At 46.2% G+C, this 25,558-nt stretch overlaps 1 protein-coding gene across 1 annotated transcript in view; it reads left to right on the top strand.

Annotated features, from left to right (window-relative positions):
- Positions 1–17,359, top strand: part of brk1 (BRICK1 subunit of SCAR/WAVE actin nucleating complex) — a 31,455-nt gene extending 14,096 nt beyond the window's left edge. The window contains exons 2-3 of the mRNA XM_038812300.1: positions 13,844–13,926; positions 16,723–17,359. Of these exons, the coding sequence (XP_038668228.1) occupies positions 13,844–13,926; positions 16,723–16,749 (110 nt within the window). The 3' untranslated portion in view covers positions 16,750–17,359. The remainder of the gene's footprint in view (positions 1–13,843; positions 13,927–16,722) is intronic.
- Positions 17,360–25,558: the final 8,199 nt, after the last annotated feature.

The following is a 25,558-nucleotide window of genomic DNA, read 5'->3' as shown; positions in this document are numbered from 1 at the left end:
AGATAAACACCAGGGAGATAAGTGGCTCTACTGATGAGATTAGATAAAGAGGAGACTCATTTGGAGCACCACATGATGTGTCCCAGTTGGGCCCAATGATTTGGTTCCATTCCATATGTATAAGTGACTGGAATTGTCCCATATACTACCCCAGGTCTCCTCATCAATACTAACTGCGAAGTCTTTCTCCAAAGACCATAGTGTTTCTAATATACTCATACAAGATCTATAGCATATTGTGCCAGACAACTAGCTGAATAGTTGTTTGGATTCCATAGAGATCTGGATTTTTTCCACCGGAAGACAGACGTGTCAATGCATTGTTCTTATTCAAGATAAAGTCTCTTGAGTTGCAAATATTTGAAAAAGGGGTATCTCAGGATATCAAATTGTTGACCCAGCTGCTTAAAAAGATGACGAGGCGGAACCACTAAATATGTCGCCCAACCTACAATACCTCTGTCGCTCCAGATATCCAATCCATGGTCCATAAGACCTGGGGGAAATGTGGCTTGCCCTGAATTGGAGAGAGCGAGCAGCCTCCATGCTCTTAGAATGTTAATAATTATCGGATTTTCGCACTTGGCAGTCCCAACCTTGAAATCCCCGGGAAACAGCTGGAGTATACAGACTGGCCTGTTTCAGTGTCAAGGCAAATGGAGGCGGGGTTCTGTCCCATTCCCTTATGCATCTAAGATGAGAGACTAACTGAGAAATATTAATATTTGGCCCCCCTCGCCCCCACCCCTGGAGCCAGGCTATTGCCGTTATGGCAATTTCAAACTAGGTTTCTTTTTGTTCCGTATAAACAAGTAAAGCATCCCATTGATTTCCTTCAGTGCCCTAACAAATCACAAAATTGGTAGAGGATACAATAACCTAGGCAACGCATTCATCTTAATCAGAGCTACTCTGCCCAGCCACAATATTGTCAAGGAGCACCAACGGTGCAAGTCCCACTTAGTGGACGTGAGTGATGGGGGAGGTTTGCCCCATTCAGATGTCTAAAGGGGACGGTAACCACATCACCCAAAAAAGTAAATTCCTAAGGGGACCACCTAAACGGGAAATTAATAAACGGGGCGGTCTCCTTCAGAGCCTTCCCAATGGCATAGCCTCAGACTTTGGAATATTGATTTTTTTACCAGAGAAGAGGCTAAATCTACTCCCCACATCAATAATAGCGAGAACAGAAACGTCTGGCTTAGATACAAATAGCAACAGATCATCCGCATATAACGTAATCTTATGATGCTTCCCTCCACTGCACAGTCCCAAAACTGAGGAATCTTGTCTAATTGTCTCCACTAGGAGTTCATTGGCTGATGTGAGCTGTAACAAGGATAATGAGCGACCTGCCTAGTCCCTCGCTGGAGACAAAGATTCTCTGACCTATAACTGCTCATAAGAACTGCCACCAGAGGGCTTTTATAAAGCACTTGAATCCACTTATCATACTCTACTCTCATCCCAAACTTCTGCAGCCTATAAAATAAATAATTCCATTCCACCTGGTCAAATACATGCTCTGCATCCGAAGAGATCACCACCACATCTAACGCCCACTTTTGAAAAACCTGAATGACATTTAGGGAGCAATTCTCCCAAAAAATTTTGATGTGAATTAGGTGAGTTCCCCACCGCTATTCAATGACACTAAGTCACTTTTTTTTGGGCCCTGGGGGAGTTTCTCACCGGTTTAGCCCACACTTTGAATTTTTTTTAGCACTGGGGAGCTGAACTCAGAGATCAGGCCGCCATTTTGAAAAGGTGCCCCGGTCTCTAAGTGAGCTTGTGGGTCCCCCCACCCATGGCAATGTCACCCCTCACACACATGGGCACTCCCCTACACCCTCCCAAATAAGGACATCCAGCTATGGGGTCCCTGGGGGTCTCCTCTTCAAGCCCCCTTACAGCACCCACTCCCTTCCAGAACCCCCACCCAAGCTCCCGGGGGCCACTACTTGCCTGCCCAGCACTCCCCCACCATTCCAACCCCCTCCCATCCTCATTTCTTGGTCCTGGGCCCGTGGAAGTGCCACCCTGGTACTCTTGCGCTGACACCCAGTGCACCTGCCAGCTTGCCAGTGCCATCTGGGCACCCTGACAGTCCCAGGGTGGCAGCTGGGCAGTGCCAAGGTGCCCAAGTTCCAGGGGGAGGGCCAGGTGGCCACCCTGCATTTACCATGACCACCCAAAGGGTTCTGGTGGACCGGGAGATCAATCGAGTATTGTTCCACCTGGCCCATGTTTGTGTTGAACAGTACTGATTGTCGTCTGGCTGCAACCTCCCTGGGGAGGCCGAAGAATTGAGGGAGGCCGGTGGATCCCGTGAGGTAGGTCTTAAGTAGGCTTACGACCTACTTCCACAAGTGTCATTTGGTCCCGCCAATTTTGGGGCTGGGCTCTGACTCCGCCATCTTGCGGACTTCGGAGAATCTTGGGAGACGTGAACCCTGTCGGGAATACCTCTCCTGGTATTCTTGTGAGCACAACCCGGCCGGAGAATCTCCTGACGTTGTTACACAAATTACAGCCCTTTATGAACCCAGTTTGATCGTCCTGGGTATCATAGGGAGAATTTCTTCCAGGCGCCACGCCAACATTTTAGACAACTTTGAATCTATGTTCAGAAGCAGAATTGTCTTATAGGATTCACACACTTCAGGATTCTTGCCTGCCTTCAGAATTAAGGAAATATCCAATTCTGTGTGTATTTGCTGCAGCAGACTTGATTCAAAGGAGCGACTGTACATGCTAATTAGCAGATCCATTAGCAAGTCTTTAAATTCCTTATAAAATTCATATCCAAAACCATTGAGTCCTGGTCCTTACCAGATTAAAGCTCCTTCAAGGCAAGAGCCACTTCTCCTTTATAAATTGGAGTATTCAGGACGAACCTTTGATCCTCGGAGATTGTTGGAATTTGGGGATTGTTGTGAGTGTAAGGGAGCAGCAGAAACGCTCCATAAGTGTGAATGCATCTGCAGACTGGTCTGTTTTACATAAATCGGCATAAAAACCTTTAAATGCCTTGTTGATATCCTCTGTTTTTGATCATTCTATTCCCCTTGAGGTCTAGCTCAGAGGGAATAGCTCTAGAGCTGGGGTTTTCAAATTGAAAGTTGCAACCCGCAGGTCCGTTGCGAGCAGGTGTTGGGAGAGTCATGGAGCGATCGGTCACGGCGTTCCTGATCGTGGGAGAAGTACCCAACAGCTGCAACCAGCTTTTGAGTTCAGAATGCTGGCCCTGACCGACTTTTAAGTTGAGAATGATGCAGCCTTCCCGCCAGAAGTGGCGACATAGAGCAGGTCATGCGTCCGTACGTACACTGATAGCTCACGCCCTGTACGTCTGTGCTTTTGGTGCAAAATCACGGAGGAGAGATTCCTCCATTTCTAGCTGTCAGTAAGCAAGACTGTGAAGAATTGATGATCAATCCTTTTGTTATAAGGAAAAGAGGGCCAGAGACACAAACAGGCCAGGATCTCTCAACTGAATCTGTTGGAGAGAGCTGCACAGGAGAGTCCATGGCAGGACAAAGCAGTGCTAGTGTGAGCTGCACAGGAGAGTCAACGCCAGGACAAAGCAGTGGTAGTGTGAGCTGCTTAGGAGAGTCAACGCCAGGACAAAGCAGTGATAGTGTGAGCTGCACAGGAGAGTCCACAGCAGGATAAAGCAGTGATAGTGTGAGCTGCACAGGAGAATCCACTGCAGGACAAAGCAGTGATAGTGTGAGCTGTCAGGAGAGTCCATGGCAGGACAAAGCAGTGCTAGTGTGAGCTGTCAGGAGAGTTCATGGCAGGACAGAGCAGTGCTAATGTGTGCTGTGTGCAGAGCTCCGTGGCCTCTGGTGAACAGTTTATTAAGAAGAATCTGAAATCAGTATAAAGATTTCTTGAGGTATGGCTTTGTTAATTGTGCCAATGCAAATCGGGATGCCAAGCCCATGTGTGTTATATGCAGGGGAGTACTGATAATGAGAGTTGGATGTTAACTGTCTTACCTTGCAGTCATCTTTTGAATTTTAAATGAACTGAACCTCAGATTGCAAGGGAAGGATGATGGTGATTGCTTTCGGCACTGTGAAGAAATAGATGCTTTCTAAAATTAATTGGAAGTTTGGCAAGTATGAAAACAAAGCCAAAACTGCTGCATGTTCCCCACACTGCCCAAAATCCCTGACGTTGTATCAAAGAAGGAGAGCTCACCAGAAGGTTTCTGGTTCACCGTGTGGTGTGGTTCACTGGCCCCATAGAGCACCACTCATCCTGCAACCCCGAGAAGAATCCATTCATAGGGCAGCATGGTAGCACAAGTGGATAGCACTGTGGCTTCACAGCACCAGGGTCCCAGGTTCGATTCCCCGCTGGGTGACTCTCTGTGTGGAGTCTGCACGTTTTCCCCGTGTCTGCGTGGGTTTCTTCAGGGTGCTCCGGTTTCCTCCCACAGTCCAAAGACGTGCAGGTTAGGTGGATTGGCCATGTTAAATTGCCCTTAGTGAGCAAAAAGGTTAGGAGGGGTTATTGAGTTACGGGGATAGGGGGGAAGTGAGGGCTTAAGTGGGTCGGTGCAGACTCGATGGGCCGAATGGCCTCCTGCACTGTATGTTCTATGTTCTATACACGCCCCGGTCAGGTGCGCCCTAAGCACTACCTTGAACTGAATCAGGCAAAACCTCACATGAGGTGAAGTTGACAATGTGAAGAGCCTAACTCCACACACACCACTCAAAGATCAAACCCAGCTCGGCCTCCCACTTCCTCTCTATCTCTTCTAACCCTCCCCTAACTCAGCCAAGGACAGGACCCTGTCCGTAAGCGAAGACGACGGTACCAAGGGAAATTAAGGAAGTTCCTTGTGTGAAAAGTGCTCACCTGAATATGTTCCCTCTCAGGAGTTGGAACTTCTCTAAGAACTTATCCAGACCGGCGAATCTACCTTCCAGAAACATGTCCCTTAACCTCTCCACCCCTCCCTCCCCCATGCCCTGAACAATGAATCTAAGCCAGAATGCACAAACCTATGGTTCCTGAAAATCAGAACCAGCAGTGACATAGAGCCCACTTTAAAATGCTGCCGAAACTGATTCCAAATTCTCAGAAGTGCTCACCAGGCTCAAACAGAATCTAGCAGAGGAAAAGTGGAGTAGCACAATGACCAGTGTCCTAATACTCTACCCAATGCACACAACCTCCTCCATCTGCTCCCATATATAGTCCAGATGCTTGAACCAGCCCCACATTTTACTGATATTTGCCGCTCAGTAGTAGAACAACAGATTGGATAGTGCCAAACCCCTCTGACTGCCTATCCCTTTGCAAAAATGACCTACGAACCCAAGGAGTATTACCAACCCAAACAAAAGTAGATATCGATTTATTAACCCGGCAAAAGAAAGAATTGGTGAGAAAGACTGGGAAACACTGGAACAAAAACAACCTCTGGAGAATATTAATCTTCACTGTCTGTACCCTTCCCGCTAAGGCAGGAGGGAGGGCACCCCACCTTATCAAATTGGCCTTTACGCCCTTCACCGGACTAGTCATGGACCACCCGGATTCCTAGATACCGAAAGCTAGTCCTGGCCGGACAAAACCGCAGCCTCCCCAGATCAGCTCCCCTCCCCGGTCCGGGGGAGGGGGGGTTCACCGGAAAATATTCACGCTTGCCTAGATTCAGCTTGTACCCCTGAGAAGGAGCCAAACCTCCTGAGCAACTCCATTACCTCCCCCATGTGGGAGAGTGGGTCTGTGACATATAGTAACAAATTGTCCGCATATAAAGACATCCTATGCTTCCTCCCCTTCCACCCTGTCAATCACCTCCGAGCAATGGCCAGCGGCTTAATTGCTCAGGCAAACAATAGCGGAGAGGACGGACACCTTGCCTTGTACCCCTGTTCAGTTGGAAATAACTCGGGTTCAGGGCATTAGTTAGCACACTCGCTGCGGGGGCCCTCTACAAAAGCCTAAGCCATGAAATAAATTTTGGCCCAAAACCAAACCACTCCAGGATGAATCGCAGTTCAGGATTCCTGCCGAACTCCCTCTCTGTTTCAGCCAATTTTACTTCCAGCCAGTGCTGCCACCCCAGCACTTTATGCCTTTTGTTGGCTGTATAAGAAATGACTAGAGTGCCCCCCCCCCCCCCCTCCCCCCACACCCCCTTTAGAAAAAGCCTTACAGGTTTCCCACAGGATAAGAGTGGCTTAATATCAGAGAGGGAATTGACTGAGTTTTGGCTGGAAGAAATAGTCGATTCTCATATGATATTGATGGGGAGCAGAAAAGAAAGTGAACTCTTTATCCGTAGGATTCTGTGTTCTCCACACACTGAAATGCCCCACCTCCTCATAGACCGATGCTAGCACCCTTGCCTGTTGGGTGGGGGGATTTCTGGTTATTGGGAATTTGTCCACCAAAGGGATACGGTGACTGTTGAATTCCACCTATAAAGGAATTAGCCGACGCCAAATCAGAATCCGTGAAGATTTTAGTAACAAAACCAGTGGAATAATTTGATGGTAGCGAGACAAATTCCCCATATAAATGCCCCTTGACAATCGCTTACCTACTTCCCTTGTCCTTCATACAATCCTCACATTTTATTAACTAACACTGCAACGTCCCGGCTACTGGTCGAGAACGGGACAGAAAACACTTGCCCCACCTCGTTCCATTTCAACTTTAAGTACTCCTTGTTATCTAAATGAGTGTTTTTTTTGCAACCAGCTATGTCAATTTCTCTTTTGAAGGAAAGGGAAGACCTTTTTTACTCTTAATAGGATGATGTACTCCCTGCACATTCCAGGGGTAAATTTTCAAAGTAGTTACTGCCATTGCTCAATCAGCCAAAGAAAACATAGGATCAGATTTACGTGTCCCGTTCAGGGGTGTATATAAACATGCCTCTACTGGAGACAGGGGAGGTACCAGTAACACATTATAATGTCTTCTCAGAAAGGAGACTTGCCTGGACCATTGCTGGAGCCAGTTAAGAATCCTTTAACCCAAAAAGAAAAAAAAACACTGAACATTCGCAACAACATTAGTTTTAAAGAGACATTCCCCAACGTGTCTGAGGACCTGTAGAGCTACAACCTTTCCTTCATGGCACCTCAAGAGAGGAGATAAGATATGCCAGAATAGGAATGGGTACTGAATGCCTTCTCTAATTCTGACCCCACCCATTAGGAGATAATCCACTCACACCCGCCCCATCCTTTCCCAGCAGTACTGCTAGTAATATTTATCATTATTAATGCAAGAAGACCATAAAACATAGTCTACCATCATAAACGAACGTCTGGATAAGAAGAAGAAAAGGTGGATATCTATCACACAGCCCTCGTACCATAACACCCCTTAACTACGAAGACAGTAAGAAGTCTTACAACACCAGGTTAAAGTCCAACAGATTTGATTCAAACACGAGCTTTCGGAGTGCGGCTCCTTCCTCAGAAAGCTCGTGTTTGAATCAAACCTGTTGGACTTTAACCTGGTGTTGTAAGACTTCTTACTGTGCTCACCCCAGTCCAACGCCGGCATCTCCACATCATAACTACGAAGAAGCATGCTGAAGGGTGTTTTCCATTCAAGATCATCATAGAATCCCTACAGTTCAGAAGGAGGCCATTCGGCCCATCGAGTCTGCACCGCCCTACCCAGGCCCCGGCCCGATCCCTTGCAACCCCATAACCCCACCTAACCTGTACATCTTTGGGACTGTGGGAGGAAAGTGGAGCACCTGGAGGAAACCCACGCAGACAACGTTGAAAGTGCAAACCCCACACGGAGAGTGCCCCAAGGCCAGAATTGAATCCGGGTTCCTGCTGCTGTGTGGTAGCAGTGCTAGCCACTGTCACCCAAGATAAATGGAAGTCCCTGTGATTCTTGAGGATAAAACATTCATTACATAGCTTGATTGCCAACAAATCCCTGTTAACACGATATATAGCAACATAAGATCAGGCAGGAAGTATAATAACGAGGGATAGAGTCTGTGTTTTACAGTGGACTGCAGATTGTTACTCAAAATTTTTGCCTTCCACGGCGCTCACAAAAGCCAGGACATGAGCAGGACTGATGAATGTCTTTACAGAGCTGTCGGATACCACCGTCGGTGCAGTGGGATCAAGCAGGGCATAATTCACTCCAACAGCCTTCATCAGAAAGAAAGGGACAGTTGCCCCATATACAGCAAGGTCCCATCAGGCCTTGTCGCTTCCAGTACTCTTTGGTGATCTCCGAAGTTATGAAAATGAATAATCATGGGGATGCTGATTGCCCCTAGGCATCACAGACAGGATACAATGAGCCTTTTCTAATTTGAGACGCCCAGCTTTCGTATCCAGTTTAAGAATACGTGGCAGCCAGCTCCCAGATAATTTAATCTCGCCCTCCGCTGACCCACCACGTGGCTGATTTTCCAAGGATTGCAAGCGGGCCTCAACTGAGGAAGTTCCAGTTTCGACAGTCAGGATTCTCTCCTGTCGTTTCAGCGAGCCTCTTAGTATTCTGCGGTTCAATCTCATGAGCACTGATATTCTGTGCCAACATGCCAAGTTTATCGTCAATAACTTTAACAATATGAGCAGTCATCAGCTGTAATACCTTCGAGAGCCCATCTGAGGACCAGTCCGCCACGATGCAGAGCCTGCTCCACCCAGCTGCTTCTGGCTGTTCTCTTTTGTCGATGATTTTCTTAAGATTCCTCGGCATTTTGCCACCAACGCTTAGCCAGAAATCTTCCAGCGGACATAATATGGAGCATTCACTCCTGGATTGGGTAAGTATGGGTCATGTAAGCACGTGAGAGGATTAAACTGTGAGTAGAACCAGGGACCACGGAAACGTTGCAATTCCGTGCTTGCATCATGTGACCCCCACCCCCCAGGACTGGTTTTGAATTCCAGATTTCTTAATTGAATTTGATTTCCACCAGTTGCCATGGGCCTGTGGATTCCTGGTCCAGTGACAGTACTACTCTGCCACTATCTCTGCCAAACGTATGCTAATCGTTCCCCATCTGTGTATATGTCCCAGAGGTTGATTTACTTGCCCTATCATACTACAGGCTCTGATTTACTTGATCAAGCTACATGCCTCTTCCCCCTGTCCGTGTCCGAACTAAGATCAGCTAATGCAGTCTAAATGAGCATTCAGTCTGACAACTTTCCAGGTGGCTTTACTAACTATCGTACCAAGTTCACCGAGTTAGAAGAGTTTTCTTTTTAAGAAACTTAATTTTGTTTCCCCAGTAACTGGCCACAAAGCAAATCCAAAGCTTTTTAAAAAATAAATTTAGAGTATCAAATTATTTTTTTTCCAATTAAGGGGCAATTTAGCGTGGCCAATCCACCTACCCCGCACATCTTAGGGTTGTGGGGGTGAAACCCACACAGACGTGGGGAGAATGTGCAAACTCCACACGGACAGTGACCCAGGGCCGGGATTCAAACCCGGGTCCTCAGCGCCGCAGTCCCAGTGCTAACCACTGCGCCGCATGCCGCCCCCAGCAAATCCAAAGTTTACCCAGGGGATAAGCAGCAGTCAACTCTTCTTGAAGGCAAGTCACAATGGGTAATGAGTGTTGGCCCAGCAAATGACATCTGCATCCGCTTCCCATGCAAGAATTTTTTAAAATGCAACTGGTCACAGCTTGTTCTGGGAGTAGGGACGCAAGTAGGCCCTTGAAACCTGGCTGTTGATCATAGCTGGTCTACCAATCAACTGCATTTCCCTGCCTTCGCTCCATGTTCCTTGATACCTTCTTCGCCTGACAAAAATCTATCGCCCTTCTCCATCCAAACTCTAATTGCCCACAGCCTTTCAAGGAAGAGTGTTCTTCAAGAGAACTCGGTGAGAAGAAATAAGGTCAAAAATTGAAACAAACTTTAAAAGTCACCTCTCTGTGGTTCTTTCATGGAGGGAGACCAGACCTAATGTCATCTTCACACAGAGTGTAGCATTATTTGGACCGGCACTCCAGTGTAATTTCATCCCTCGGGTTGTGGGGGTGAGGCCCACGCAGACACGGGGAGAATGTGCAAACTCCACACGGACAGTGACCCAGGGCCGGGATCGAACCTGGGACCCGGATCTGTGAGGCATCAGTGCTAACCACTGTGCCACCCGTGCAGCCTCTAGGTTAATAATAATAATAGGTAACGGTTAATGATTTGCAGATGGGTTTTGATTGATTATGTCGCTGAACACAAATGTATAGGTAATTGTAAGAAAACGCATAACCTTAAAGACAGCAAATTAACATGGTGAGGAAAGTTTTCTAAATAATATACACTAAAAGATGTAATAAGCCCATGAAAGAATTTGCATTTATATAGCGCCTTTAACAGAGTAAGGGCTTCACAGAAGATTACCAATCAAAATTTGTCTCTCGAGACACAAAACAAGAAATTGAGACAAGCAGAACCTGGACAAAGAGAGGTTTATTAAGGGTGTCTTTCAGGAGGAGTGGGTGAGATTTGGGGAGGGAATACCTGAGCTTGGGGACCCAGGCAGCTGAAGAACGGCCACCGATGGCAGAGTAATGAAAACCAGGCTGAGTAGGAATCTACAATTGGAAGAGCACAGAGATTTCAGAGGTGTGGAGGAATCGAGAGAGTTACAGAGGAGCAAGATGGAGGATTGGAATGAAAATAGTTTTCTACACAGTGGCTTTAGATAACACGGCCACGTCCTGCAGATTCAGACGGTTAGAAGGGAAATGAAAGGCCACGGTGAACAGATTGATGTGCCTGATTGCAGAGTGACTTTCTAGAACACAGTTAAAATTAGAAAAAATACCAACATTCGCAATCTGAATCAAAAACATAAAGTTGCCGGAGGTAAAGAACAGATTGGTTGTTTTCTAGAAAGCGAACAGATAGATTTAAAATTCAACGGGATCGAACCCTTGTCTCCGGAACTCCCATTAGAATTTTTCTTTCCATTTTAAATGTTCATGTTTCTGGTCCCTTGAGGTTGAACACTGAACAGTGTTCAGCGGGATGAAGCTAACGTTGCTAAACTCAGATGCAGACCAGCCAGCCGTGTATTGGCTACATTTTGTTCACAGGCTCAGTTGCTGGTTAAAGGAATCTCAAACTTTGAAAAGGGCGTATCATTAAAAGATCAAGGTGAATGGATTATTTTGGTACTTTTAAAGGGCTCGGGGAGAGGCATGAAGATTGAACTGTTATTAAATTGCTCCAGAGTTTCCAATTCAGGGGCAATTTAGCATGGCCAATCCACCAACCCTGCACATCTTTGGGTTGCGGGGTGAGACCCACTCAGACACGAGGAGAAGGTGCAAACTCCACACGGACAGTGACCCGGGGCTGGGATTGAACGCGGGTCCTCGGTGCCGTGAGGCAGCAGTGCTAACCACTGTGCCACAGTGTGTGCCAGACTTCTGAATGAATTGTAGACATTTATTTTTCCGTCTTTCAGTTTTGCATGGAAAGGCCGGCCGGATCTTCCGTTCCCGCTGAAGTCAATGGAGTTTTGAACGGCTCGCTGCATTTTACGTCCCCGCCTCCATGCCCGACGCGACCGTAAATTCCCACCCTGGACTATGCCGCTGTGGCTGTGCTGTCCAGCAGCAAGCAGCCAAGGGGTCTCCTTTGGCTCGACTGCCTAGCCCTCTCCCACAGCTGTGTGTTTGATTCTGTCTCTCGGTGTCCCTGGAGAAGGGGGTACATAGTGCCTGGGGGAAGTTTGATTAATGCAACTGGGGGATGGGTGGGGGCAGCGGAGGAGTTGAGTGCATTGCTAACACAAGGAACAAATTATACTTTAATAAGTTTCCTTTTGCTTACGATTTGCAGTTTATTATTTGTGCCCATTTGGAAAAAGTGGCCACTTTTGATTTCTTTTGATGCTCGAGTCATCTTAATTGGTACTTTATAGGCACATGTTGCTATGCAACCAGCCACAAGAATGCTAAGGATGCACATTAATCATCCAAGGGATCTCTTCCCCCCCCCCCCCCCCCCCCCCCCCCCCCCCCCCAATATTCCTGAATGGAGATTCTGGTATCTGCTCTTACAGTGCTACTTGACAGCAACAACCAGTTTAGTACATCAGCACCCATACTCAGTAAGAAGAGTCATAACTGCGGGAATGCATTGTGTCATGCTGCTTAAAATGTGATATTCTTCACCTCAAATTATCTTCCCCGCCACCCCGTCTTCGTTCTTTCACTGTGCAGGTGAACATTGCATGCAAATTTTATACACGCACCACTGCATTTAACTGAAATTCAAACCACATTACTAATTATTGATGTGCAAATTTTTTAGTAACCAGTGCTGCATGTTTTGCCTGTCTTGTAACATGCACACACACAGTCCCAGTAGTGTGTGCAGTGAGCCTGGGAGTGGAGCTGCAGTGTATTTAAACAAGCTGCATTTCTGTAGTCAATGGCCTCTAGCTGTTTTTACAGTGCTCCAGAACTAGTGCTGGTTTCGCAATTAGAATGGCGGCACAAAATAAACTTGCCGGATTCTCTTTGTTCACTGTTAGTGGGACGTGCCTTCTGGGCGAGTTGTCGAACTGAGGGCTCACCTGCCCCCTCGGACAATGTTCTCTCTGAGTAGTGCGGCTGTGCAGCAACCCGAAGATCCCTGCACTGATCCCCTTAGGACAAATTTCACCTTCTCTAGCTTGAGAAACCCTGTCGTTGGCTCAGGACTCCGCGCTTGGGGGCCTTGCGTTCATCCACTGATGAAGAATCCTCCGCCGGGCTACCAGGGACGCAAAGGCCAGAACACCGGCCTCTTTCGCCTCCTGCACTCCCGGCTCCTCCGCAAGGGGCGGTATTATTAAATGACACCCGATCTCTCGACACTGTGCCGCCCCCCCCCCCCCCCCCCCCCTTCTGAACCCATCCCCAATGTCCCAACTCATCTGTTAGGAGTGGGGTCTTCAAGCCCCACCATATACCGGCAGGACAACCCTAAGCCCGCTCCCCGGTGTGGGCAGAATGCCAGCATGGCATCTTGACACTGCTACCCTGACAGTGCCCCTGCTTGGCAGTGCCACCTTAGCATCCTAGCAATGCCAGAGTGGAACATCCAGAGTGGCAATGCCAGGGTGCCCAGGTGGCAGTGCCAGGGTGCCCAGGGGCCTCCGATTGCTTGGGAGACCCCCCCCCCCCCCCCCCCCCCCCCCCCCCCGTGCAGGCACGGTGACCGGTAGTAATCGGCGGTCGACTGGGGTCTCCTCGGCAAGGCCGATTGATGCTGGGTGGCCGTTCCATCCGGTGTTAGCGCGGCTAAGCGAATTTTTAAACTCACTTAAACGTGCAAGACCAATGGCCGGTTAGAGCTCATGAGGCGAAATGGCCATCGGGAATCCTGGCGGTGGCCTGTCCCGATTTTGGTGAGGCACGGCCGGTAGATCGCATCCTAAAATAAATTGGAGAGAATGTTATTTCATACAAGATTAGGGCAGTTCTCCATGGTGCTGTAGCCAATAGCTTTTCCTCAACCAATATCTTTAAAACAAATGAGCTAGTCGTTATCACCTTGTTTCTGGGAGCTCGTTGAATGTTTTGTATTATTACTGCAGCAACTATACTTCAGAAGTATTGGATTTACTGTAAAATGCTTTATCTCATCCTGACATTGTGAAAGGCACCAGAAATCTTTGCTTCCTCGTACTGAAACTTCTTGCCTTAAAGTATCCAACGCATTTGCTGCAGTATTGCTGATGTATCCGGCACAAAGTACACAGAAACTTGGTGGTTAGGGGTGGTGTTAATTCACAGCTTTGTGCTGTCAAAAGGAATACTACATGTCCACTGAAAGGTAAAGTGTGGCGTTTTCTTTTGCAGACATGTCCTGCCGTTCCCGGCTAGCTACACTGAATGAAAAACTGACAGCACTAGAACGGAGGATTGAATACATCGAAGCAAGGGTAAGAGGGACCTGGTTGAATTTATTGTGGATTGGAAAATTATATTGTGAGAAAATACTGAATTCTTTGGTTAATTACAGCTTTCAGCAGTGTTTCTCCCCCCCCCCCCCCCCCCCCCCTCAATTTCACCAGTCTGGTATCTGTGGTTGGGTGAAATCTGTTCTGATAAACCAAGGACATTTGTATGCAATTGGGACTAGTTTAGTGGTTAAAAAAAACTGGGCGGCATAGACAGGTTGGGCCGAAGGGCCTGTTTCCATGCTGTAAACCTCGATGACTCTATGATGCTATGGACATTTCATTGTGATGTGTTAAGGAATTCAGGATATGGAGTTTGTGATTCAGTACAATTTCATATAAGTTTGGAATTATTTTTACCTTTTTTAAAAAACTCTTAACCTAAGAAATAGCAGGATGCTCTATGGCCCTTTTGAGCCCGCTGGACCATTCAATAAGATCATGGCTCATCTCCGAATTCAACTTCACTTTCTCAATTTCCTGATTCCCTAAAGAGTCCAAAAATTAATTAATCTTTGCTTTGAATATATTCAATGACTGACCAGCTAAAGCCCTCTGGACTGGGGAATTCCAAAGATTCACAACCCTCCGTGGGGGGGGGGGAAGAAATAATTTTCCCCATCTCGGTCTGAAATGGATTAGGGGCTGGTTTAGCACACTGGGCTAAATAGCGGGCTTTTAAAGCAGACCAAGGCAGGCCAGCAGCACGGTTCAACTCCCGTACCAGCCTCCCCGAACAGGCACCGGAATGTGGCGACTAGGGGCTTTTCACAGTAGCTTCATTTGAAGCCTACTTGTGACAATAAGCGATTTTAATTTTCATTTTTTCATTCATGACGCCTGATCCTGCGGCTATGTCCCATGTACCCCCGTCCCGTCCCCAATTCTAGATTCTCCAGCCACTGACAACAGCCCCCGAGTATCTATCCTGTCTAGCCCTTGTGAATCTTCTAACCAGTTTTTCCTTGAAATTTGGACTCTGAAATGAAACCTTTCATGCGGACAGCCGGCATTAACGTCAGAATGTTTTCAGATAAAGTGCAGCATCTGGAGCCCTAGCAATGTGTTTTGATTCCACCCTCTAAATAACGTCTCTCCTGCACCATGTGGAATTCTCCATTTCCTGTGCTGGTTACCCCCTGTCAGCCCTGACTCTGACAGGACAGCTTTATGCTTTCCCACTAACAGCTGCTCAGACCTAATTTCACAACGGTTCCCTGATCTCCAACAGACTGAAGAGCCTTTTAACTCTGCAGCCTGAGTCAGTCTCAAACTCCAATTCCAGAAGTGAAAGCGTTTCATTTCAAAGAGCATCACTGCCGGTAAATGCTCAGCTTCAAGCTCGCTTTAACAGCCTGGAAAAGTGATTGCCACTTGACACGGAGTATGTGAAGCATGGCCAATTTCGTGAGCCTAGTTATACAATATTAGTGCACTTTATTCTGACAAATTATTGAGTGATATCCTGCTGATAATGTACTGTCCAAAATAGGACTTGCACAACTGGAAAAGTGGATTTAGTTCACTTATCCTGCTTGTTAAATGTTATATTGATAATGGAGTCATTGGCTAATCGTAGTAAAAGTTTACTCAAGAACTATAGATTTGCAAATTTAAAGTTTAAGAAGAGAAAATGTGGCACATGTTAAACTTTGCACTTTACAGGTCAGTGTAACTTTCACCTGTTTTGACGTTCTGTGCACTTGAGGTTCAATATTAAATTTTTGTACCTATCCACTCACTACTTTATAACATAGAATCCCTTCAGTGCAGAAAGAGGCCATTCAGCCCATCAAGTCTGCACCGACCCTCTAAAAGAGCACCCTACTTGGGGCCATTCTCCCAAGCTAGCCCTATAACCTAACCTGTACATCCCTGGACACTAAGGGGTAGTTTAGCATGGCCAGTCCACCTCATCTGCACACCTTTCGGCTGTGGGAGGAACCAGAGCACCCGGAGGAAGCCCACACAGACACTGTGAAGAAGCGCAAACTCCACTCAGTCACCCAAGCTGGAATTTAATCCGGATCCCTGGCGCTGTGAGGCAGCAGTGCTAATCACTGTGTCACAGTGCCGCCCATTAAGGAACATGCAGTTCCTTAGCTCATTCCTCCATCTAAAACTTCAAATGGTCCCAATTTGCCGAACCTCCAACAGTGATCATTTTATAGTCACGATGTTGACCATTTATGGACGCCCAGTGCTCAAAGGCTCTTGGATGAGACCCTTGCATCTGGAGGACGCAACAGGTACTTCCGAAGCTTGTCTCGACCGAAGCTGTTTCTACTTCAGTGTACAAACAGAGAAAAGGTGTGCGCTATTGGCTGCTGCCCCAAGCCCCAGAAAACCCCCACTGCTGAAACAAAATGTAAAGGCTTCTATGGTAAATGTATTGTGTGCCCCACAGCTCCTCAACTCCCCGAGGAGTGGATCCAAGAGGGATGGTCTGACATGTAGGTGTTGCAGTAATGTGAACCTAGTAGCAGGAATGCTATTCTGTAGGGAAGTAATAATTTTTCTATGTGATTATTTTTATTGTTGTTGAATTGACAGAATAAGACGATTCGCTCTGTGGCTTTTTCAGTTCTGACTTTTTTTCCCGGTTTTCTCCACCCCTACTCCAAGTGAAGGTTTTACCTACTTCACCTTCATGGTCATACTTTGGGTGTGATATGGAGAGTCCCTGGATGAACTGGGGTGCAGCTTAAGCAGTGAAGTGATCTTGTTTGTGAGGAGGACCTGCCGTTAATGGTATACTCTCTTGGTTTTGTTTTGTAGGTAACCAAAGGGGAGACCCTGACTTAAAACAAATGCGTCCCAAGAACTGCTTGGAGTATGGACTTGATGTAATCATGTTAGTGATGAACAGCAACCATCACCAAGTCAAGCCATCAAACTTCTGTCCCTTTCTACCTTAACTCTAATCATTAGAAGCTTTTTATGAGCCAATTTGAAATAATGAAGACTGCAAATTCAGAACTAACTTGGTAAACTCCCACATTTATAAGGAGGGAGCACTTAATAAAACAATGAATGGGTAGGGTTGAGTGGGGGAAGGGGTATTGTGCCAACTGTATTTATGGTGATATATTTCATACCCACCCCCCACCCCCATTTGAGATGCTCAAAGGTTTCTAGAACTGTGTTCTAACTGAAATGTAACATAAGTGGAGTACTGCCTTTCCATTTTATTCTTTAAATAATGTCTTAACCATTTGTACTGTTCAGCCTGCTAGCTATCCAGCTAGTTCCTGGATGAGAGAATAACTACAGTGTTTCTTAGCATTACATACCTAACAACAATGTTTTGGGGGCTAATGGGTATCACACACATGTTATCATTCTGTGGTTTATTTTCATTGCTCCAGTGTGCTTCATTTGTATATTGAAAATAAATATGTGGAATGAAACAGTCTTTTTGGCGTCATTAAAGGAGTATTTTGTACTTGAAACATTTAATTAGGTTGGGATAGGGGATGAGAATGGCATTAATAAGAGTTCTCGTGCACCTCCAAACCTGTCTTAATGCACTTTCCTCTCAATCGCTAGAATGCCCTGTTTTGTTACTACGTAGGGTTGTTTAGCAAGTAGGCCAGTTGCATAGCTGTAGTTTATTAATCCCGCCTTGGTATCCAAACATGACTGATTAGTTAGTATTGTACCCCTACCTTTGCAAAACATTCTATACACTACACTTCATTTGGAAGTCAAACAGTAGTGCTAGTGATTCTACAATGAATAAAGCTACTTTCCCAACTTCTGAACATCCCCAAAAAGCTTCAAAATCGATTTACAATTTGAAGCGCAGTAAACTGTTGTAATGTAGGAAATGCAGTTGTCAATCTGTGCACAGCAAGCTCCCACAAAGAGCAATGTGATAACGAGCCAGAATCTTTTTTTAGGTGTTGGCTGAGGGATAGATATTGTCCAGGTCATCGAGGGAACTCTCCTGTTCCTCGCAACACTGACTTGAGTTCATTTCTAAGCTCTTTGTGATTACCTGGGATATTGCTGTACGGTGAGTCTCCATTCATTTCCACAGGGAAGAAAATAAGTCACTGGCCCTTGACTTAGCCAGCAGACCTCAACAGTTAACGGTGGCACAGGCCTTGCAACAGGCTGCTATCCTTGGGATTGGGACGGAGCACAACGGAATGAAAGGCTGGGAATATTATGACGAGGAGGGAATTCATCTCTTGGCTGTTCAATGTATTAATTTTGCAGGACCTCTGTATGTTACCACAAGGTAATCCAGACTCAAGCTGCAGAAAGGGGAAGTTTTGATTTAACCACTGTACACTGATGTTAGGAAATATGTAAAACCGTGGAGTAGCAACAAGCTCGGGAGGAAACTGGGCAAATAATTGACTTGAGCTAACCACTGTGTGCGAGCAGTTGTGTAGGGTCACTTTCAGGCTCTCCATCTTACATTGCCTCTGCCGTCAACTTCTAGATCCAATCCGCTGTCAGAAAATTCCAACACCGAAGGTATTCAAAGTACAGTTTTCGGGTTTACTTTTAAACTTCCGGACCTTTTGAGAGCATGTGCAAACTACAGTGCGAAGAATGCACCCAGAAAGTGTTCTGTTGTGAAAAGAGAGAGACAAATATACAACTAATGCTCTTCCAACTACATGAATAGATTTCTCGCTGAATACAAAGTAACTTGCGGCCTTGTTAACGCTCAGCGGTATGTTATAATAGCAAATGTTTCTGCTGTCGAACCGGGAAACGAGAAGCAGCGGGCCTGAGGAAATAAATGAGGGATATGGGGGTTCAAGACCAGGGCAAAGAAAAGGTTCATGACAGAGCAGTTTGACAATGGAAGCAGGTGTCCTTTTGAACTTTCGCTCAATTTACTTAAATAGTTTCTCGAATCGAGGCTGCTTTCGAGAATTCCTGTTTCACGTGTTAATTGATGAGTTGGCCTAGTGGAAAAGAGCTAGAAAAATACTATTCATTTTCCCGTTGATTTGTGAATGCTCAAAGGTGCTTATAATTCCTGAGAAGAAATCCTGTGGCGACTAGGGGCTTTTCACAGTAACTTCATTGCGGTGTTAATGTAAGCCTACTTGTGACAATAATAAAGATAAAGATTATTAAAATGTTGCAATGGATTATAGACATAACCAGTGGAATTTGTGTTCTTTGTGGCCTGGTTATTTGTGGTTTGTCGGCTGGAGATAGATTGCCTGTCCGAATGTTACTTGTCTTTAAATGAGGAAATACCCACATTTTACACGCTGTTTCCTGTGAATTTAGCAGCGACTCTGGTCGGCAACTGTGATTAAATGTATTCCTGGAGGATTCATCGCATGACTCACTCTCACGCTCCAGCCATTAGTCGGCCAACACATCACCCTTGCGACACGCTGCCTTCCTACACCAATTGGAAAGCAAAAGGACTCATTTGACTCTCCGCCAAACAGCCCCCACACCCCCCCGGCCCACATTTTTAGTATTTTTATACCCGATAAAGAGGGATGTTCAAAGTCACGATGATGTTTCTCCAGGGTTGCACACAACAGTGTCCTGGACTTTGATCTTCGATTTCTGGAGACTCCAGGCTAAGTCTAGAAGGTTGGCAACCCTAACTGTTACAAAGGAGCACCCCCTAGTCCAGCTGCATTAATAATTGCTTTGGACACAAAACCGTACTTCAGCCTATCGCAATGCAAAGCAGCTGGTTGCCATTTTGCACCACAGTCCATTTTATTCATCCTTTCAATGCGTCAATGCCGTGGCAATGGACAATTACTGTGTTTAAAATGGGTAGATGCAAGTAAACTTATTTTGTCATCAACACAATTCCTATAAACTGAATCGATTTTAGTATGTTTGGTTAACAATTCCTCCTTTACAAAAAACCATTATATCCTCTGATTTCATTAGCAAACTTTCCAAGTTGTGCACTGGAAGGACAAACCTAGTTCATTTGCATTTGTAAACGAGTAGCGAACCCAGTTAAATTGTGATCCACATTTGCATGATTTATGCTTCCTGAGTTTCACATGACAATTTTTAATTTAGTAAAAGCACCCAAAATACTCAAATATTAATAACCACTGAATAATGCTTGCCCAGTATTCCCCATTTGTAGCTAGTTACAGCTGGTCTTGATTCAAGACGAATTTCGGTCCTCTAAAAAGCTATCTGATGAATCCTCCAGGAATACGTTTAATCACTGTTGGCAACCAGAGTAGCTGCTAAACTCAGAAAACAATTAGAAAAGTGTGATATTTCCTAATTTAAAAACTAGTAACATTTGGACAGGCAACCCATCTCCAGCCTACAAACCACAAATAGCCAAACCAAACAAAAGTTCATTGGAAATTCATGCATATATAAGTTTCAGAAATTGTAGTTCGATTTGTGGCTGTTTCTTTTTATTTATAATTTGTGTTAAAAATGTTTTACACTGCAAATATCATGTGCTGTGCTCATGCATTGCAAGATCACCAGATGAAGAAGTCCCTTCAGCCCTCTTGCTCTTACAGCATCTGACTGTTTTGTAAATGAGTCCCAGCTTCAATCGTGTTTCCAGGAAATTCACTCCCAATGACGATCGCCTACTGTGTGAAGCGCAGCTGCTTCACAAGTTTGAATTTTAGTTTGTGACCTCTCGGGCTTAATTTGTCCTCAACGCATGCTGGCTGACGACTTTAGATGTTCCCTTTTTATTCGTTCTTGTGATGAAGACGTCGCTGGCTGGGCCAGCATTTGTTTTCATCCCTAATTGCCCTTGAACTGAGTGGCTTACTAGCCCATTTCAGTGGGGGTCAGTTAAGAGTCAACCGCATCGCTGTGTGGGTCTGCAGTCACATGTAGGCGAAACAGAGTTAGGGCAGCAGATTAGCACGGTGGTGCAGTGGTTAGCACTGCTGCCTCACGGCGCTGAGGACCCGGCTCACTGTCCGTGTGGAGTTTGCACATTCTCCTTGTGTCTGCGTGGGTCTCACCCCCGCAACCCATAAAGATGTGCAGGGTAAGTGGATTGGCCACGCTAAATTTCCCCTTGATTGGAAAAAAATAATTGGGTACTCTTGGGCAGTGGATTTCCTTCCCTGAAGGACATTAGTGAACCAGGTGGGTTTGTACGGCAAATCGGCATTCATTGCCAGATTTTAATTAATTCAAATTTCACCACCTGCTCAGGTGAACCCGGGACACCGGAACATTACCCTGGGTCGCTGAATTACTAGTCCAGTGACAATTCCACTAGGCCACTGCCTCCCCATGTTACAGGTGCCTGCCTGGAACAGGCATGGGACACCCTGCAACAGCGAGTTGGTGTACTCTTGCCCATGGTGGTGCCTGACCATAGTTGGGATCAGCAAATGGGTAGCATTTAGCTTCCATAAGCTTCGCAGAGTTGTCCTAGGACTTGACCTTAGAGTCACCGGAGTCGGGTCAGTTTTTTTTTAAAGTAAGAAAAGGTTTTAAAAGTTTAATTTCTGTGGAGCCTGGAGAAACAGAAGTGTTTCTCCTGGCTGCACAAATAGACGCTTTTTAGGCAGTCCCTAAGGATCGAGGATGACTTGCTTCTACTCCAGTTTGACAAGTTCTCAGATGGCTGATAGGTCCAATGTACAATTTGCAGACTCTGCTACATGAGGGGGCAGGTGGTAGTTGAAGGAAAGAGTAGGTGGGTTATTAGGAGGTTTGTGCACTCATTTCCCATGCCTGCAACTTCCTGCAAAGTCTCTCCATGAGCCTGGTGCCTTCCTTGGTGAGCCTTGTCCACTTGGTCACACACATGTATACCACAGGTCATTGCCAGCCTGTACTTAGCCCCACTGTTTAGAACTCTCCCCAGCCCTTCCTCCCTCTCCCCTACAGCCGGTTTAACAGGCCAAAATTCCTATGCTTCCAATCAGGAAGCTGAATCAGAACAAGTTGACATCTGTACCTTGCTCAGCACGGTAGCATGGTGGTTAGCATAAATGCTTCACAGCTCCAGGGTCCCAGGTTTGGTTCCCGGCTGGGTCACTGTCTGTGCGGAGTCTGCACGTCCTCCCCATGTGTGCGTGGGTTTCCTCCGGGTGCTCCGGTTTCCTCCCACATTCCAAAGATGTGCAGGTTAGGTGGATTAGCTATGCTAAATTGCCTGTAGTATCCTAAAAAAACGTAAGGTTAAGGGGGGAGGTTGTTGGGTTACGGGTATAGGGTGGATACGTGGGTTTGAGTAGGGTGATCATTGCTCGGCACAACATCGAGGGCCGAAGGGCCTGTTCTGTGCTGTACCGTTCTATGTTCTAATTCCAGTGAGCTCCAAGTCCCTGGACCTCTTATTGACGTCTTTGGGTATGCATTCTGATTGTGCCACCCTTTGTGGCATGTGAACAGTTGAATTTCTTCCTCTTCCACTTCTAACCCCAAGTCATCAAATTCATCCATTTAACATTTAATGACTACCAATTTTGTAATTTTAAAGTCCCATTCTCTGTAGATTTACCTGTCTTCAGACTCACTCCTCAAACTACCTTGAAATTCGCTTCCATTTCCTTAAAAAAAAAAATCAGTTCCTCATTTTTCTAAATCCATGCACTCAATATCCTCTTCCCATTCATTCTCTTTAACGCTCGAGTGTCTCTGGCATCACCCCTTCAATTTCTCCTCTCTCTGGTACCTCCCCTTTAACTCTGTTTCTGTACTCCCCCTTTAACTCTGGCATGTCTCTTTCTCCTCCTTTCTCTGGCACCTTACCTTTAACTGACCGTCTCTGACAGCTCTCCTTTAACTCTGACTGTCTCTGATTCATCTGGTTTGAATGGTGTTTCCTGGAGGTTTTGCAGTTTTTTTTTTGACATTCTCCAAGATTCAGAAAAGTTGGGGAGCCATTTGATTAGTGATGAAAATATGTGGTGTTTACACCTTACACTTTCTGCCCCTTAGCTCTCCCTGAAGCTTTGCTGTTAAGGGGACACTGTTTATCCAGGAATACAGCTGGGAAATCTCTTTGCCATGCTTCACCATGTGGTGATGTAACCTGTGCCACAAATAGTCCTGTGACCACTGCCACCCCAAAAGAAGCAAACTTAATTCTGTACATTGTACAGGCAACAAGGTGGGCTCATTGGCACCTCCTGGAATAAAATAATATACTCTTAGGAGGAATGGAGCATGTGTTTCTGTCGGGATTATCCCAATTGTCCTTTAGATTTTCCCATAGCTGTGGAAATCCTGGGGAAAGTGTTGTCAACAGCATCTGGACCATTTTCCTGGGGGTTCCACCACTCTTACCTCAAAGTTATAGTGAGCAAAGTAGTATAAAGGGTTCATCCAAAATACGTAAATGGATATTCTACATCATCAGTGATATATGATGAAAATAGTATGCTGAGAGAGAGTTCTATGTAGAGCCTCATGCTAAGTCAGAATTGTACATAGTGGAATATTCAATAAGAGGCGGAGTTTGCCATCAGCCTTACCTCCAGCAGTATCTGCAAATGCAGAACGTGGATATCTCCATCCAAGATCCACAATGCAGATAACAGAAATGATAGGGGGATTTCAAATGGATATCTCTCCCCTTGGTGCCAGTTTCCTTGTGGCTTAGCTAGTGGCCATCACCTAAGGCGATACTCAGCTCTGTGTCGTGAAAAGGTGCCTGCTTTGATAGCCGGGTCCGTGCTGAACTTCACAGTTTTCCGGCCCTAACTTTTGAGATTAACAACCTTTCACCCTCACCACTCCCACTTTCTGCTGCCGAAAGCAGGAGCTGGTGATGGGTGATGGCTGCCACACAGCCATTCGAAGAGGATCTGTGTTGACGGTGGAGTCTCCTCCATCTGAACATGGCCAATGGAGTTCCAGCACCTTTGGAGTCCACTTAACTTTGTTCATTCAATGGCCCTTTTCACCTGTTTACTTCCCTCCTGTCAGGTACTCTGCTGTAAACTTTTACACCTCTGAATCCAATTTATATTTCAAGCCTGGCCTCATTATCATCATCCTTTACCATGAACCATCATCCCTTGCACTCCTACCTTGTTTTAAAAAATATTTATTTGTGGAATGTGGGTGTCACTGTTTAGGCCAACATTTATTGCCTATCCCTAAGTGACATTGAGAAGGTGGTGGTGAGCTGCCTTCCTGAACCACTGCAGTCCATGTGGTGTAGGTACACCCACAGTGCTGTTAAGGAGGGAGTTCTAGGATTTTGACCCAGCAACAGTGAAGGAACGGCTCTGGTTGGAGTAATTGGAAGAACTGTAGTGCAGAGTTATGTCATAGAAAAGTAAGACTGAAAGGAAAACTCTACGTGACCAGCCATGGTGCAGGGACTTGAGCAACACCAAGAAGAGAAGAACAATGACATTTTACTGATAAATTGGGGCCAGCACAGTGGTTAGCACTGCTGCCTCACAGCGCCAGGGACCTGGGTTTGATTCCAACAATGGGCGACCATCTGTGTGGAGTTTGCACTTTCTCCCTGTGTTTGCTTGGGTTTCCTCCGGGTGCTCTGGTTAACTCCCACAGTCCAAAGATGTGCAGGTTAGGTAGATTGATCATGCTAAATTGCCCTTCCTGTCCAAAAGTTAGGTGGGTATAGGGAGGGGGGGGTCGGGGGGGGCTGGGTATTGTGGTCTTTTGGAGGGCCGGCACAGATTCAATGGGCCGAATGGCCTCCTTCTGCATGCTGGGATTCTATGTATAAGATGCAGATGCTGAGATGAAAGCGTGGAGTAATGAAAAAGGTCAAAATCAGCAATCAACACACATCAAGGGGGCCAGTGGAGATTGTGGGAGCATTGAAGAAAGTATCCAAGACAATTTTGAAGTGATATGGTCATCTATTATGGGTGGCGAGGTGAGTGACTGTAGAAGGGGAAGAGAAAGGTCCAAGGCCAGGTGGAAAGATGCGGTGGCGAGATACTTTAACGTAACGGGATTGGAAGAGTATTGGGTGACTCTCAGGAGGAGATGGAGAAAGGTGATCAACCAGCATTGAGACGACCCCAAGTAAAATGGGAGAAGCCAAGAGAAGAAGAACAAAATGAGACAACGAACGATCAGCGATATAGTTCCAAGTCAGGATGGTGTGTGCCTGGGAGAAGAACATGCGGGGTTGCGGATTTGGAAAGTGCTGTTGAAGAAGGCTTGATGTTGCTGTCGCGCATCTTTAGAGAGTATTTCCAGCATTTTCTGTTTTTATTTCAACGAGGGCCAAGGTGGATTTTTGTTCTTATAAATTTAGAGTACCCAATTATTTATTTTTGCCCAATTGAAGGGTAATTTAGCGTGGCCAATCCACCTACCCTGCATATATTTTTATTATAGAATTTACAGTGCAGAAGGAGGCCATTCGGCCCATCGAGTCTGCACCGGCTCTTGGAAAGAGCACCCTACCCAAGGTCAACACCTCCACCCTATCCCCATAACTCAGTAATCCCACCCAACACTAAGGGCAATTTTGGACACTAAGGGCAATTTATCATGGCCAATCCACCTAACCTGCACATCTTTGGACTGTGGGAGGAAACCGGAGCACCCGGAGGAAACCCACGCACACACAGGGAGGATGTGCAGACTCCGCACAGACAGTGACCCAAGCCGGAATCGAACCTGGGACCCTGGAGCTGTGAAGCCATTGTGCTATCCACAATGCTAC

The sequence above is a fragment of the Scyliorhinus canicula genome, chromosome 11, assembly GCF_902713615.1.
Source record: "Scyliorhinus canicula chromosome 11, sScyCan1.1, whole genome shotgun sequence".
Lineage (NCBI taxonomy): Eukaryota > Metazoa > Chordata > Chondrichthyes > Carcharhiniformes > Scyliorhinidae > Scyliorhinus > Scyliorhinus canicula.
This window is presented reverse-complemented; position numbering and strand designations above follow the sequence as displayed.